This window comes from Haematobia irritans, chromosome 3 (assembly GCF_050003625.1).
Source record: "Haematobia irritans isolate KBUSLIRL chromosome 3, ASM5000362v1, whole genome shotgun sequence".
In the NCBI taxonomy this organism is placed as follows: domain Eukaryota; kingdom Metazoa; phylum Arthropoda; class Insecta; order Diptera; family Muscidae; genus Haematobia; species Haematobia irritans.
The window spans coordinates 149,991,070-150,006,205 of NC_134399.1; the positions used below are offsets into that span (position 1 = coordinate 149,991,070).

Consider the following 15,136-nt stretch of genomic DNA (forward strand, 5'->3'; position numbering starts at 1 on the left):
TGTTACAAACGGAATGACAAAGTTAATATACCCCCATCCTATGGTGGAGGGTATAAAAATGGATATCTTAAAATGAAGGAAAATTTCGTTTTACTAAGATCACTGAGGCTTTAATACTTCTGAAAAAATCTTCAAGATTAATGAATCGTCTTTAAATTTGTTGACTTGTTGCATCTTAGCTACAAAGCTAAGCAAGTTTTCCAACACTTTATTTTGAATATATTTTTTCCTTCCAGCATAGCATAATTTCTACTTGTAGTCGAGCCTGAATTTGGCTGAAAAAATTAATAAATTAAAATTTGTTTCCTAGAACCATATACGCAAAATTTAAATTTAAAAGAAAATTGTGTCTTAAATGTGTCCTTACTTCAATTCTCCGCTTCTTTGGCTCGGAATCAATACCAAAATCATTAGTGTAAAGACAAAATCTTTGGATCCGGGCATCTTTTTTTTTTCAATGCGGCCGGTTTTCCATCCATCTATTAGTATTTCAACCAAAGTGTCTGTACCAATTTTGATTTTTAATGTTACATTCATTTTGGAATCCTTGGATCATTGGATCCAAGAAAAACTTTTTTGGTGTAGTAATGCGGCTATAGTTTTTCGAAAAGTTTCTTGTGTGCAATTCGTGGTGGAGAAAACATAAAATAAGGTGCGGCTGAACATTCGATTATTTACTTGTTCTTAATATAATGTTATTTATATTTCTTATTTATTAAAAACATTTTACTTAACATCAACGTCATTGCAATCACAAATATTTCATAAAACGGATCTATGGCGCATTTAGTTTGAACATTTTTTTTTTCAACATCGTATTCTAATAAACACATGCTATTTGGCGTCAACATCAACTCATTGTTTATTATGTAAATATTATGGGCTGAAATTGAAATATTAAGAAAAAAAAGAAGCGATCAAAACATTTGAGTAAACTTTAGTTCAAATTCCAAAAAAAAATGTACCATGTGCTTCATAACGAGAAATGGCTTCTCTTTAAGGTTAAATCAAGAAATAAGGTTTTTTTAAAACAAATTGAAATACATAGTTATTGTTTATCTATGTTCTATAAATAGAAATTTTGCAAACAATAAAAAAGACGAAAACGAAAAAAATGTTTTAATGAAAAACACTTTTTAACTTAGACTATAAATAGTGGTCGTTAGTAATAGTCTATATACCTTGATATAAATTGATGAACTTAAGGGTAAGAGAATCTTAGTAACTAAGGTTTTGACCAGAGTTTTCGCCTTCTAAATTTATAGGTCAGCCAACATGTCTTGGATATTTGTACACTAAACAAAAACTTGCCCGGTTCCAAAGGTTTTGTGATTACTCTCTCTCTCTATCTCTTACTTTTAAATTTGAGTTTTGCGTACCTGATACTAGGAAACAAATTTGAATTTATTCGTTTTTTCTGCTTTTTTTCTTCATATGCTATGTAACCTCATCGACCCGCCAAATCTGTAACCTCGGGTCGATGAGGCCAAAGATTATAGATTTGAGGAGATAGGAAATTGGCTTGTGTCACACAAAATGTTGCATTTACCAGATTAGTTTAATACATGTTTGTAATCTTTTAGTTGTTTTTCGTTTTTATTTTTTAAATGAAAAATTTAATTTTCTTAATGAAACAATGTAAAATTTTAGTCAACAACAAAAAAAAAATACATTTTCCCCTTTATGGAAATTTATTTCGTGCTCTTAATCAGTGTTGCCAACTCCCCAAGGCCAAAAAGCACCAAAAATATATAAATTCTAACCTACCACCTTCCACCACAAAATCGAAAATTAAATGCTCTACTAAAAAAAAAACAAAAAAAAAGCTTCCGAAGATGTATTATAGAACTTTTAAGAAGTTAAGGTGGGTATTAAGATCAAGTTATAATAAAATTTGCAGCAAATATGCATAATTGTATGCCTTTTTCACTGATAAAGTTTTCACTTTAGCGGCAAAACTCGAACTTAGTACTCACCATTATGAACCGCTATTCAAGTATACACTTTGATCAGTCTTAATGATTTCGTCCATTTCATTTTGATCAGTGATGTTTTTCAACTTTCAAAATATTAATACATGGAAGGAGTCAATTGCTTATTTCAGTTGTGCGTGCTTTTGTGAATTTAATACAAACGTTTTTAATTACATCTTTACCAAATTCAAAAATTCGACACTCATAGCTCGACTTTCCTACAGAATACCCTAAATAACAATATTAATTAAAAAATAATCAATTCAACTTCATAACAATCAAATTATAAATTTGAGTTTCTTCGGCTCTTGAAAGTCTAATCAAAATTTTTGTATCAATTAAACTTAATACTGTTCAAAATAAAAAAAAAGCGCCAAAAGCACTAAATGAAAATGCCAGAAAGCACCAAGTTGGTGCTTTTTTTGAAAAGGCACCAAAAAGGCAATTTGGTGCTATTTAGAAATCAAAAAGAACTAAATTTGGTGCTAAAAGCACCAAATTGGCAACACTGCTCTTAATTTCTTTTTATTTAATGCTATGTCAATACTTGCCGTATACGCGTTCGGTTCGAGTATTAAACTAATGTGGTAAATGGTTTGATGTGCTCAGTAGCCAATCTTCCAACTTCTGTAATCTATAATCTTTCGATGGGGCTACATAAGTTGTAATCAAAACAAACACACTCAAAAACAAGTAAGCAAAGTAGAAAGTCGGGCGGGGCCGACTATATCATACCCTAAACCACCCCTACTGAATTAGTAAACATAAGCATTTGTGAGACAACATTGGTACAGGTTTGAGAGATAAAACGCATTTCCATAACAGGTTGGCTGATAAGTCCCCGGTCTAACAAAGAACAAGTATATACAGCAGTAAGTTCGGCCGGGCCGAATCTTAAATACCCACCACCATGAACCAAATATTAGGGTTTCCTTTGAAGTTTCAGGAGGGCTTGAGGACTTGAGGACACTTCCCGAAGATAAATTTAAAGATTTCACCTATGAGGACTATATCAGATTCTGGATTTATAAGAACCATTTTTGTTTGAGTTTTAGAGGAATCATTAACATCTCTTATAAGTGTGCAAGAAAATTATAAAATAACGTCTTGATTTGAAATCTTAAATATGTAGATTTTCACCCGAGAAGTAAAATCTGGAAATTTTACATTGAGTTTCAAGCAATTTTCATGATCAGTGCGCCTTCTAACCCTCAAAAAGTGAAGTCGGTCTATATGGAGGCATTACCAAAAGGACCGATAAAAACTTAATCCGATACACCCTCAAAAAGTGAAGTCGGTCTATATGGAGCCATTACCAAAAGGACCGATAAAAACTTAATCCGATACACGTTTTTGTGAGCCTTAAATACGAGAATATTTACAATTTCAGACAAATCGGATATAAACTACGGTTTCTAGAAACCCAAGGAGTTAAATCGGGAGATCGTTCTTATGGGAGCTATACTAAAATATGGACCGATACTCACTGTTTTCGGCACACCACTTTATGGCCCAAAAATACCTCTAGATTTCCAACTTCTGAAAAACTTCGGATTCTAGAAGGCCAAGAAGTAAAATCGGGATATCGGTCTATATGGGGGCTATACCAAAACATGGACCGATACTCACCATTTGTGGCACACCTCTGTATGATCCTAAAATACCTATAAATTTCCAATTTCAGACAAATTGTATATAAACTACGGATTCTATAAACCCAAGATGTAAAATTGGGAGATCGGTCTATATGGGGGCTATACCAAAACATGGAACGATACGGACCATTTTCGGCTCACCTTTTGATGATCCTCAAGTACCTCTAGATTTTCAATTTCAGGCAAATTGGTTATAAACTACGGTTTCTATAAGCCCAAGACCCCAAATCGGGAGGTCGGTTTATATGGGGACCATACCAAAACATAGACCGATGCTCACCATTTTTGGCACACCTCTTTACGGTTCTAAAGTACCACTCGATTTCCAATTTCAGGTAAATTGGATAAAAACTGCGGTTTCTATAAGCCCAAGAAGTAAAATCGGGAGATCGGTCTATATGGGGGCTATACCAAAATATGGACCCATACTCACAATTTTTGGCACACGTATTTGTGGTCCTACAATACCTCTAGATTTCCAATTTCAGGTAAATTGAATAAAAACTGCGGTTTCTATAAGCCCAAGAAGTAAAATCGGGAGATCGGTCTATATGGGGGCTATACCAAAACATGGACCAATACTCACCATTTCTGTTACACCTCTTTTTGGTCATAAAATGTCTCTAGATTTAAAATTTCAGGCAAATTGGATAAAAACTACGATTTCTATAAGCCCAAGACCCCAAATCGGGAGGTCGATTTATATGGGGACTATATCAAAACCTGGACCGATATAGCCCATCTTCGAACTTGACCTGCCTGCAGACAAAAGACGAGTATGTGCAAAATTTCAGCACGATTGCTTCATTAATGAAGACTAAATTTGTGTCTCCCACACAATAGTCCAGAATTTCTTACAATTTCTAAATTTTACCAATAACGTGCCCATCTTGAACTTAGTATGGTACTAAAGACATTTATGCAATTTTGAACTCCAATTGTTTCCTTCAAATTTCGAAATTTTCTTTAACAAGTGGAACAATTAATTACGTTAAATAAATTTTCTTGAATTTGTCGACAAATTTTTACTAATATTTATAAAAAATGCGTGGCATCTGCATTTGTAATACAGTTTAGCTAAAAATTTGCTTTCTGGTGGGTTCACTGTTTTTTTTCTTTTTTTTTTTGAGTAAAATATGAAGTTTTCTTTCATCTAAATAATCCAATTTTTAAGTCGAATCACTTAACTATAAAAACTAAACGACTTCATTCAAAAGTTTATCGACTTTTTGACAAGTATTTTAGGGACAAGAAATATTTGGCTCCACAACAACATGTTTTTCAGTGTAAAATGACCAATCCCTTCCATACGTTTTGAAGAGAACTGTGCATAGACACCAGGGACTAGTCCCGTCCCGTCGTGGTTTTAATTCATTTTCCTTATGGTTCCTTTTAAATAAAGGCAAATTTTGCTTTTAAATTAAATAGAGACAGTTTTGCTTTGAAGTATCCGTAAATACAGTAAAAGGGAGTGAACACTGGATAAGATTTGAATACCAATTTTAATTTTATAGACACTAGACGTAAAGCTATATAGCTCCCAAAAATTATTTTATTTTAAAACAAGTACGGAAAGTCTAAAGTCGAGCGGGGCCCACTATATTATGTCCTTCACCACTATGTATACCAACATTTTTGATACCATCTTAACGCCTTCAAATTTGTTAGGAGATGTATAAAGATTTGGGCAAAATTTTTTAAATTTTCACAAAATGTCTAGACTCAAAATTTAAATTGGTTATTGACCAGGACGGAGCACAATGTTAGTAAACAATATTGGAGATGTTTCAATTGCAAAATTTTGCAAATCTGCATTTATGATTTATAGGTCAATATATTCGAATTATAGTATAGGTAAATGTGAATAGTTTCTGCGAGTTTACGACTAAACAGTGACGATTTTACAAGGAATATTTGGGCCATATTTGCTCAAATCGGAAGGACATATATATGGGGACTTTGTCTAATTCTGAGCCGATTTTGATATATATGGGAGTTACATCTAAATCTAAACCAATTTTGACCAAATTTGGCATGCATAGTAAAACTGTTATTTCCAATACCTGTGCATAATTTTAAGTAAATTTGAGGGAAATTTTGATCTACGGTGGTCATATGACTGTAAATCCGATGGCAGATATATGTGGGAGCTATATTTAAATCTGAACCGATTTCAACCAAATTCGGTGTGCATAGTTATAATATTAATTCTACTCCCTGTTCAAAATTTCAAGTATATCGGAGCAAAAGATTGGCCTCTGGGGCCATAGAAGTGTAAATTGGGCGAAAGCTATATATGAGAGCTATTTCTGAATCTGAACCGATTTGGCTGACATTTTGCAAAATTTAGGAAACTCACAAAACATTCGATTATACGAGATTAGAACCAGATCGGTTGATAAATACGTCATTTATGACCACATCGGTTATAAATATATATGGCGGTTATATCTAAATCTGAACCGATTTTTTCCAAAATCAATAGGGGTCGTCTTTGAGCCGAAAAAAGGCCGTTTACCAAATTTGAAGACGATTGGATTTAAGCTGCGAGATGGACTTTGCACACAAAAATACATCAACAGACAGACAGACAGACAGATGGACTGACAGACATCGTTAAATCGACTCAGAATTTAATTCTAAGCCGATCGGTATACTAAAAGATGGGTCCATGACTATTCCTTCTCGGCGTTACATACAAATGCACAAACTTATTATACCCTGTACCACAGTAGTGGTGAAGGGTATAAAAAGCCTTATCTTTGGCTCGGAAAACCTTAAGGAAAGTTCAATATTCAATCAAGTGCATTTTTTCTGGATGTGAGAACATCTTTAAACAATTATTCGAGTAGATTGAATTCGATGGATTCAGATCGCCTGTCTCATATGAGCTAACATCCTCACAATTGCCCTACGCTCCTTGAGTAGTTCTCCAGACTTTTTCTTGTCTGGGTCATCCCATAGTATTTTCGTGTCTCCCGTGCCGATTAATCCAACTCAGCCCGCGTTGCCTTTATGGGCTTTGTGTTATCTAAGTTCAGTTCCCTATGTCGGATCATCTCGAATGAATTTCAGATCGGATCATCTCGAATGAATTTCAGATCGGCTTGTCATAGGACGGAAGTACTTACGTTTTCGGATCATTTTCATAGAAGTTGTGCCTTGGAAGTTCATTTGAATGAAGAATTTTAAAAAACGAAACGAAAAAAATCGCCAATTCCACTTTTTATTTTTATCAACATTTTTATACCCACCACCATAGAATGGTGACGGGGGTATAATAAGTTTGTCATTCCGTTTGTAACGCATCGAAATATCGATTTCCGACTATAGAAAGTATATATATTCTTGATCAGGGAGAAATTCTAAGACGATATAACGATGTCCGTCTGTCCGTCTGTCTGTCTGTCTGTCTGTCTGTCTGTTGTAATCACGCTACAGTCTTCAATAATGAAGCAATCGTGCTGAAATTTTGCACAAACTCGTCTTTTGTCTGCAGACAGGTCAAGTTCGAAGATGGGCTGTATCGGTCCAGGTTTTGATATAGTCCCCATATAAACCGACCTCCCGATTTGGGGTCTTGGGCTTATAGAAACCGTAGTTTTTATCCAATTTGCCTGAAATTTTAAATCTGGAGGTATTTTGTGACCGTAAAGAGGTGTGCCAAAAATGGTGAGTATTGGTCCATATTTTGGTATAGCCCCATATAGACCCATCTCCCGATTTTACTTCTTTGGCTTATAGAAATCGCAGTTTTTATTCAATTTACCGGAAATTGGAAATCTAGAGGTATTGTAGGACCACAAATACGTGTGCCAAAAATTGTGAGTATCGGTCCATATTTTGGTATAGCCCCCATATAAACCGATCTCCCGATTTTACTTCTTGGGCTTATAGAAACCGCAGTTTTTATTCAATTTACCTGAAAATGGAAATCTAGAGATATTGTAGGACCACAAATACGTGTGCCAAAAATTGTGAGTATCGGTCCATATTTTGGTATAGCCCCCATAAAGACCCATCTCCCGATTTTACTTCTTTGGCTTATAGAAATCGAAGTTTTTATTCAATTTACCGGAAATTGGAAATCTAGAGGTATTGTAGGACCACAAATACGTGTGTCAAAAATTGTGAATATCGGTCCATGTTTTGGTATGTTCCCCATATAAAACGACCTCCCGATTGGGGTCTTGGGCTTATAGAAACCTTATTTTTTATCCAATTTGTCTGAAATTGGAAATCTAGAGGTATTTTAGGACCATAAAGAAGTGTGCCGAAAATGGTGAGGATCGGACCATATTTTGGTATAGCCCCCATATAGACCGATTTCCCGATTTTACTTCTTGGGCTTCTAGAATCCGAAGTTTTTATCCTATTTGCCTGAAATTGGAAATCTAGAGGTATTTTCGGGTCATAAAGAGGTGTGCCGAAAACGGTGAGTATCGGTCCATATTTTAGTATAGCCCCCATAAGAACGATCTCCCGATTTAACTCCTTGGGTTTCTAGAAACCGTAGTTTTTATCTGATTTGCCTGAAATTGTAAATATTCTGGTATTTTAGGCTCACAAAAACGTGTATCGGATTAGGTTTTTATAGGTCCATTTGGTAATGCCTCCATATAGACCGACTTCACTTCTTGAGGGTGATGATGAAAATTGCTTGAAACTCAATGTAAAATTTCCAGATTTTACTTCTACAGATTTAAGATTTCAAATCAAAACGTTATTTTATAATTTTCTTGCACACTTACAAGAGATGTTAATGATTCCTCTAAAACTCAAACAAAAATGGTTCTCATAAATCCAGAATCCAGAAACCTCATGGATGAAATCTTTAAATTTATCTTCGGGAAGTGTCCTCAAGTCCTCAAGCCCTCCTGAAATTTCAAAGGAAACCCTAATATTTGCTTCATGGTGGTGGGTATTTAAGATTCGGCCCGGCCGAACTTACTGCTGTATATACTTGTTTTATTACACTTTCATATTCTAATTATCCATTACAATTTGTAAAACTTTTTCGGTCCGACTAAGGATTAAGCTAGAGTATGTTGGCACCATAACAGAACGCCTTAGCACACGCAGCCACAAACGCCATTGAACACGAAGCGTAGAAACTTCAATTCAAATGTTTGTGATATGGTCGCAATATGATATCAAATATTTTTTTTTTTCAAAAGATTGGTTTTTACGTTATAGATCGTTTTTATTTTGCTATTTTCGGCATATATTAGGTTTTTTCCAACCTAAACTCAATAAAAAATTGAAAGTTCCATTTTCTAAGACTGACCTAAAAGATCTTCATTGGATGTGAGAAAAAATTGATGGATGATCCCGGGATGGTCTTAAAACGAAATGTTTGTGGAATAACTTCTAATTTTTTTGCTGGGCTGTTAACCCATTACCGCCCTCTGTCCCCATATGAGGACAACTGTTTAAAGTCAAACAACCATGAGCTACCCATTATTTTTGTACTCTTAAATACACGTATATACTCCAGCTTTATACTCCATGTGATCTATAAACAAAGACATTCGGTCGCATTTAATAAACAAGTGTCACATTCGATGCGTAAAATGCTTCCAATAGTTTTATGTGTACCTCGATTGTGTGTAGCTAAAACTGTTAAATAGAGGTAATAGAAATTTTTGGAGAATTTCATACTTAATCTGCCCAATGTCTAGAAAGTGCCAGTTTTTATACCCTCCACCATAGGATGGGGGGTATACTTACTTTGTCATTCCGTTTGTAACACATTGAAATATTGATCTAAGACCCTATAAAGTATATAATTCTGGGTAGTGGTGAAATTCTGAGTCGATCTAAGCCTATCCGTCCGTCCGTATGTTGAAATTACGCTAACTTCCGAACGAAACAAGCTGTCGACTTGAAACTTGGCAAAAGTAGTTGTTATTGATCCGATCCGGCTGAAATTTGGTACATGGTGTTAGTCTATGGTCTCTCGCAACCATGCAAAAATTGGTGCAAATCGGTCCATAAATCTATATAGCCCCCATATAAACCGATCCCAAGATTTGTCCTCCGGAGCCTTTTGAAGGAGCAAAATTCATCCGATCCGGTTGAAATTTGGGACGTGGTGTTATTATATGGTATCTAATAACCATGCCAAAATTGGTCCATATCGGTCCATACTTATATATAGACCCCATATAAACCGTTGCCCAGATTTGATCTCCGGAGCCTCTTGGAGAAGCAAAATACATCCGATCCGGTTGAAATTTGGAACGTAGTGTTAGTTTATGGCCTCTAATACTCATGCCAAAAGTGGTCCATATCGGTCTATAGTTATATATAGCCGATCCCCAATGACACAAAAATTGGTCCAAAATTTTACCAAAATTTTTGTTCTATAGCAAATTTTGTCAAAATTTTATTTCTATAAAAAATATTGTCAAAATTTTATTTCTATAGAAAATTTTGTCAAAATTTTATTTCTATAGAAAATTTTGTCCAAATTTTACTTCTATTGAAAAAGTTGTAAAAATTTTATTTTGTCAAATATTTATTTCTATAGAAACTTTTGACAAAATTTTATTTCTATAAAAATTTTTGTAAAACTTAATTGCATACGTATTTAATAGGCAATTTTTAGTATGGACTACCTTGCAATTTAGAAGACGGTGTTAAGAAGTTTTACCTTGCCATCGGCAAGTGTTACCGCAATTATTCGATTGTGGATGACAGTCTTCAGTAGAAGTTTCTACGCAATCCATGGTGGAGGGTACGTAAGATTCGGCCTAGCCGAACTTACGGCCGTATATACTTGTTATACCCTGCTCCACACTGTGGAAATCGGTTCAGATATAGATATAGCTCCCACATATATATATATATATATATATATATATATATATATATATATATATATATATATATATATATATATATATATATATATATATATATATATTTCGTCCGACATGGACTTATATGGCCCCAGAAGCCAGAGTTTTACCCTAATTTGCTTCAAAATTTGCACAAGAAGAACAATTAGTACTATAGTCCAGTGTGCCAAATTTGATTGAAATCGGTTCAGATTTAGATATAGCTCCCATATATCTTTCGCCCGATATGGACTAATACGGTCCCAGAAGCTAGGGTTTTACCCCAATTTGGTTGAAATTTTCTACTACGAGTACAATTAATAGTGTAGTCAAGTATGCCTAATTTTATTGAAATCGGTTTATATATAGCTCCCATATATAGCTTTCGGCCGATTTACACTCATATGGCCACAGAGGCCAATTTTTTGCTCCGATTTAGTTGAAATTTTGCATAGGGAGTAGAATTAGGATTGTAGCTATGCGTGCCAAATTTGGTTGAAATCGGTTCAGATTTAGATATATCTCCCATATATAGCTTTCGGCCAATTTACACTCATATGACCACAGGGGCCAATTTTTTGCTCCGATTTAGTTGAAATTTTACACAGGGAGTAGAATTAGCATTGTTGCTATGCGTGCCAAATTTGGTTGAAATCGGTTAAGATTTAGATATAGCTCCCATATATAGCTTTCGCCCAATTTACACTCATACGACCACAGAGGCCAATTTTTTGCTCCGATTTAGTTGAAATTTTGCACTGGGAGTAGAATTAGCAATATAGCTATGCGTGCCAAATTTGGTTGAAATCGGTTCAGATTTAGATATAGCTCCCATATATATGTTTTTCTGATTTCGACAAAAATGGTCAAAATACCAACATTTTCCTTGTAGAATCGCCACTGCTTAGTCGGAAAGTGGTAAAAACGACTCTTATTTTCCTTAACTTCTAATACATATATATCGAGCGATAAACAATAAATAAACTTTTGCGAAGCTTCCCTAAAATTGCTTCAGATTTAAATGTTTCCCATATTTTTTTACTTCCATTGCGTTCCACCCTAATGCATTAGCCGGCTTAAATTTTGGGTCTATCAAATTCTGTCCAGATCGAGTGATATTTAGGTGTATGTATTAGGGACAAACTTTTATATATATCCCCCAATACATTTGACGGATGTAATATAGTATCGAAAATTTAGATCTACAAAGTGGTGCAGGATATAATATAGTCGGCCCCGCCCGACTTTAGACTTTCCTTACTTGTTTTTATTTAAATCTTTTTATTTAGTCGTCACTGATTTAATAGAAAACCATAAAATCAACTTTTGCCCGGCAGTTTAATTTTGGGCGTTAATGGGTTAATTTGCCTTTACGTTTCCTCTTATTCCGGCATACTATGCGAAGCCTTCTTTCGTATTCCGAGTATTCGTTGAATATTCTTTTGCCTCCTAATACGGTTCGCGATAGAACCGTAATGTCTGCTGTTTTCTTAATTGACCCCCGGCAATCTGCGAAAACTTTTTTGGACAACATGCCGATTTGTATACCGATTTGCAACCCATAATAATCTTGGAAATTCCATAATATAATAGTTTATTTATTAAAGCATTTTTATTTGAGAAATTCGTGGAAATCTAAATACTAATCACTAACTGAGTTTTTACTTTAGTGAAAGCAAATAACCAACGACAAAAAATAATCGCAAACATGCGACAGGTACTCGCAACAGGTACTCTAATTCGGATTGAGTTTGACCTCGGCAAAGGCAGCATTCAACCTAGATTTTGAGATATATTGCTGACGTTGTTTTTCTTCAACGAAAAGTTGGAAGTGGCCTTCACCGAAACCAAAACTACGCATTGTCTTCCTCATGGCCATTGGTATACGTCTTAAACCTTTCACTGGAGGCGTTGGAGATGGTGGAGCTGAGGATGATGGTGCTGGATTATAAGACGAGGAATTATTTAGGCCTGCTGCCAAAGATGCAACTGAAGTTGTTGAATCACTAACACCAGTTGCCGATACAACACAACGTTCATCGCATCGTTTGTCCCCTGGACAATTGGCATTTTTGCAGGCCTTTTCCTCGATAATACAGAAAATTTTTATAAATTTCTGCACAATGAAAATTACGAAAAAGAAGAATATGTTAATGACAAACAAATGTTTTCTTGCTGCCAAAATCATGATGAGCCCAGTGATTTCGTTACCGAAAAACAATGAGATTTCCTTTTAAGTGATGGATGTACGATGTGCTGGCACTGTTCTATGACAATGATATCACAGTGCGTTAGATCAGATTGTGAAACGAATTGCAATGACTTGCAAAGGTAACTGATCTACTGCAGCTTTATTCTCTAGTATTTATATTAAAGAATGTTTCTACCTGCAATTGTATTCGTAGTTCATCCGATAAGAAAATTGCCTTTCCTTTTTGGATTGACTTTTAGGTAGAAAATTTGAGGGCACACAAAAATAATAATTCTTATAGGTAAATTCATTATTGGATATTCCTTGGCTTATTATATATTTCGTAGAATATGCAAATAATTTCTACATAAATATTGAATACTTTAGTTTTAGCCCTATTTTCCAACAATTTTTCTTTGTATAATTTCAATCGCAATTCAGAGAAATATTTTAAAACCAATTTATAACCAATAAGTTATTTCAACAAAATCATTCAATAGGTAAGATGGTTACAGTTATAACATTTTTTTAATCGATTTAAAATTTTATCTTAGGTTTTAGGTTTAGGTGGCTGCCCGATGTATCAGACTTACTTAGACTATTTAATCCATTGTGATACCACATTGGTGAACTTCCCTCTTATCACTGAGTGCTGCCCTATTCCATGTTAAGCTCAATGACAAGGGACCTACTTTTTATAGCCGAATCCGAACGACATTCCACATTGCAATGAAACCACTTAGAGAAGTTTTGAAACACTCAGAAATGTCACCAGCATTACTGAGGTGGGATAATCCACCGCTGAAAAACTTTTTCGTGTTCGGTCAAAGCAGGAATCGAACCCCCGACCTTGTGTATGCAAGGCGGGCATGCTAACCATTGCACCACGTGACTGTAAGTAAATACATTAAACAAAATCTCTGTCACCTACAACTTCACTTCGACTTCAGTTTAAAACCATATGTTGAATAAACTCAAAGAGTACATTAACAAACAGAGAAGAATGTTTTTCAAATTGATTCTTACAAACTGCAAGATGGTTTAATGGTCGATCGTTTCGTAACTCCATTACTCCTCAACAAAATCATATACTTAATTGTGCTTTCATTACCGAATTAAATCTAATGTTAAAAACTTTTTATTTTTTCTTCTTATTTTACTTGTACTAAATAAATATCATATAGAAAATATTTTAATTTTTGAGATTCTTCTTCAATTATTTAGAAATTTGTTCTGAGAACTTTATTCTTGAATTGTGAAATGGCGTTACGAAATTAGGCGCTATTTGGTCTATAATATCTATCGTGAGACAAAATATAAAAAAACGAAACAAGTATATACGGTCGTAAGTTCGGCCAGGCCGAATCTTATGTACCCTCCCCCATGGATTGCGTAGAAACTTCTACTACATACTGTCATCCACAATCGAATTACTTGGACTGCGGTAACACTTGCCGATGGCAAGGTATCTTAAAGCTTCTTAACACCGTCTTCTCAATTGTAAGTTAGTCCATACGGGGTATATGTTAAACAATACGTAAATAATTCAGTTTGACAAAATTTTCTATAGAAATAAATTTTTTTTTGTCGTTTTTTATTTCAGCCTAAAACCATGCATTGCCTAAACTACAAGTGTAGCTTAACCAACAGAGAAAAAGAATGTTTGTCAAATTTATTTGGGCAAAGCCCTATGGACTGCCAGATGGTTGGATGGTCGGACGTTTCGGAATTACCACATTCCTCATCAGCATCCTCTACTTGCAACAAAACTATCAACCAATTATCAGAATAAATTCAGGCAGGTTTTATCTGATAGCCGGCATATGCCGAAATAAATTCGTACATATCTCTTTTCCTTTGCCACCGTCAAATCATCGATTTGAGTGCAGTTGGCTGGGTTTATTTCGAGCGTGTTTCCTCTTTTTCTCATTGGTTTGGTTTGACAAAAATTTTTATAGAAATAAAATTTTGACAAAATTTTCTATAAAAAAAATTTTCTGAAGTAATAAAATTTTGACAAAATTGTCTATAGCAATAAAATTTTGACAAATTTTCTTTAGAAATAAAATTTTGGTAGATTATTTTTGGGGATCGGCTATTTATAACTATAGACCGATATGGACCAATTTTGGCATGGTTGTTAGCGGCCATATACTAGCGCAATGTACCAAATTTCAACGGGGTCGTATGAATTATTCCACCATGTACCAAATTTCAGCCGGATCGGATGAAATTTGCTTCTCTTAGAGCAATCGCAAGCCAAATTTGGCGGTCCGTTTATATGGCAGCTATACGTAAAAGTGGACCGATATGGCCCATTTGCAATACCATCCGACCTACATCAATAACAACTTCTTGTGCCAAGTTTCAAGTAGAGAGCTTGTTTCGTTCGGAAGTTAGCGTGATTTCAACAGACGGACGGACATGCTCAGATCGACTCAGAATTTCACCACGACCCAGAATATATATATACTT

General features: G+C 34.8%; 2 protein-coding genes across 3 annotated transcripts in view; one reads left to right on the top strand and one right to left on the bottom strand.

Annotated features, from left to right (window-relative positions):
* The window catches only part of LOC142231916 (uncharacterized), a 334,412-nt gene that overhangs the window by 46,895 nt on the left and 272,381 nt on the right, over nt 1-15,136 (top strand). The window lies entirely within an intron of this gene.
* On the bottom strand, nt 12,048-12,791 carry LOC142231919 (uncharacterized). Its single transcript, XM_075302586.1, has one exon. It carries the CDS (start codon nt 12,656-12,658, stop codon nt 12,206-12,208), a length of 453 nt encoding a protein of 150 aa, XP_075158701.1. The 5' UTR covers nt 12,659-12,791; the 3' UTR covers nt 12,048-12,205.

What these genes read in the sequence shown, in the direction of transcription:
- LOC142231919 (XM_075302586.1), bottom strand. Translation starts at nt 12,658, where the DNA reads ATGATTTTGGCAGCAAGAAAACATTTGTTTGTCATTAACATATTCTTC.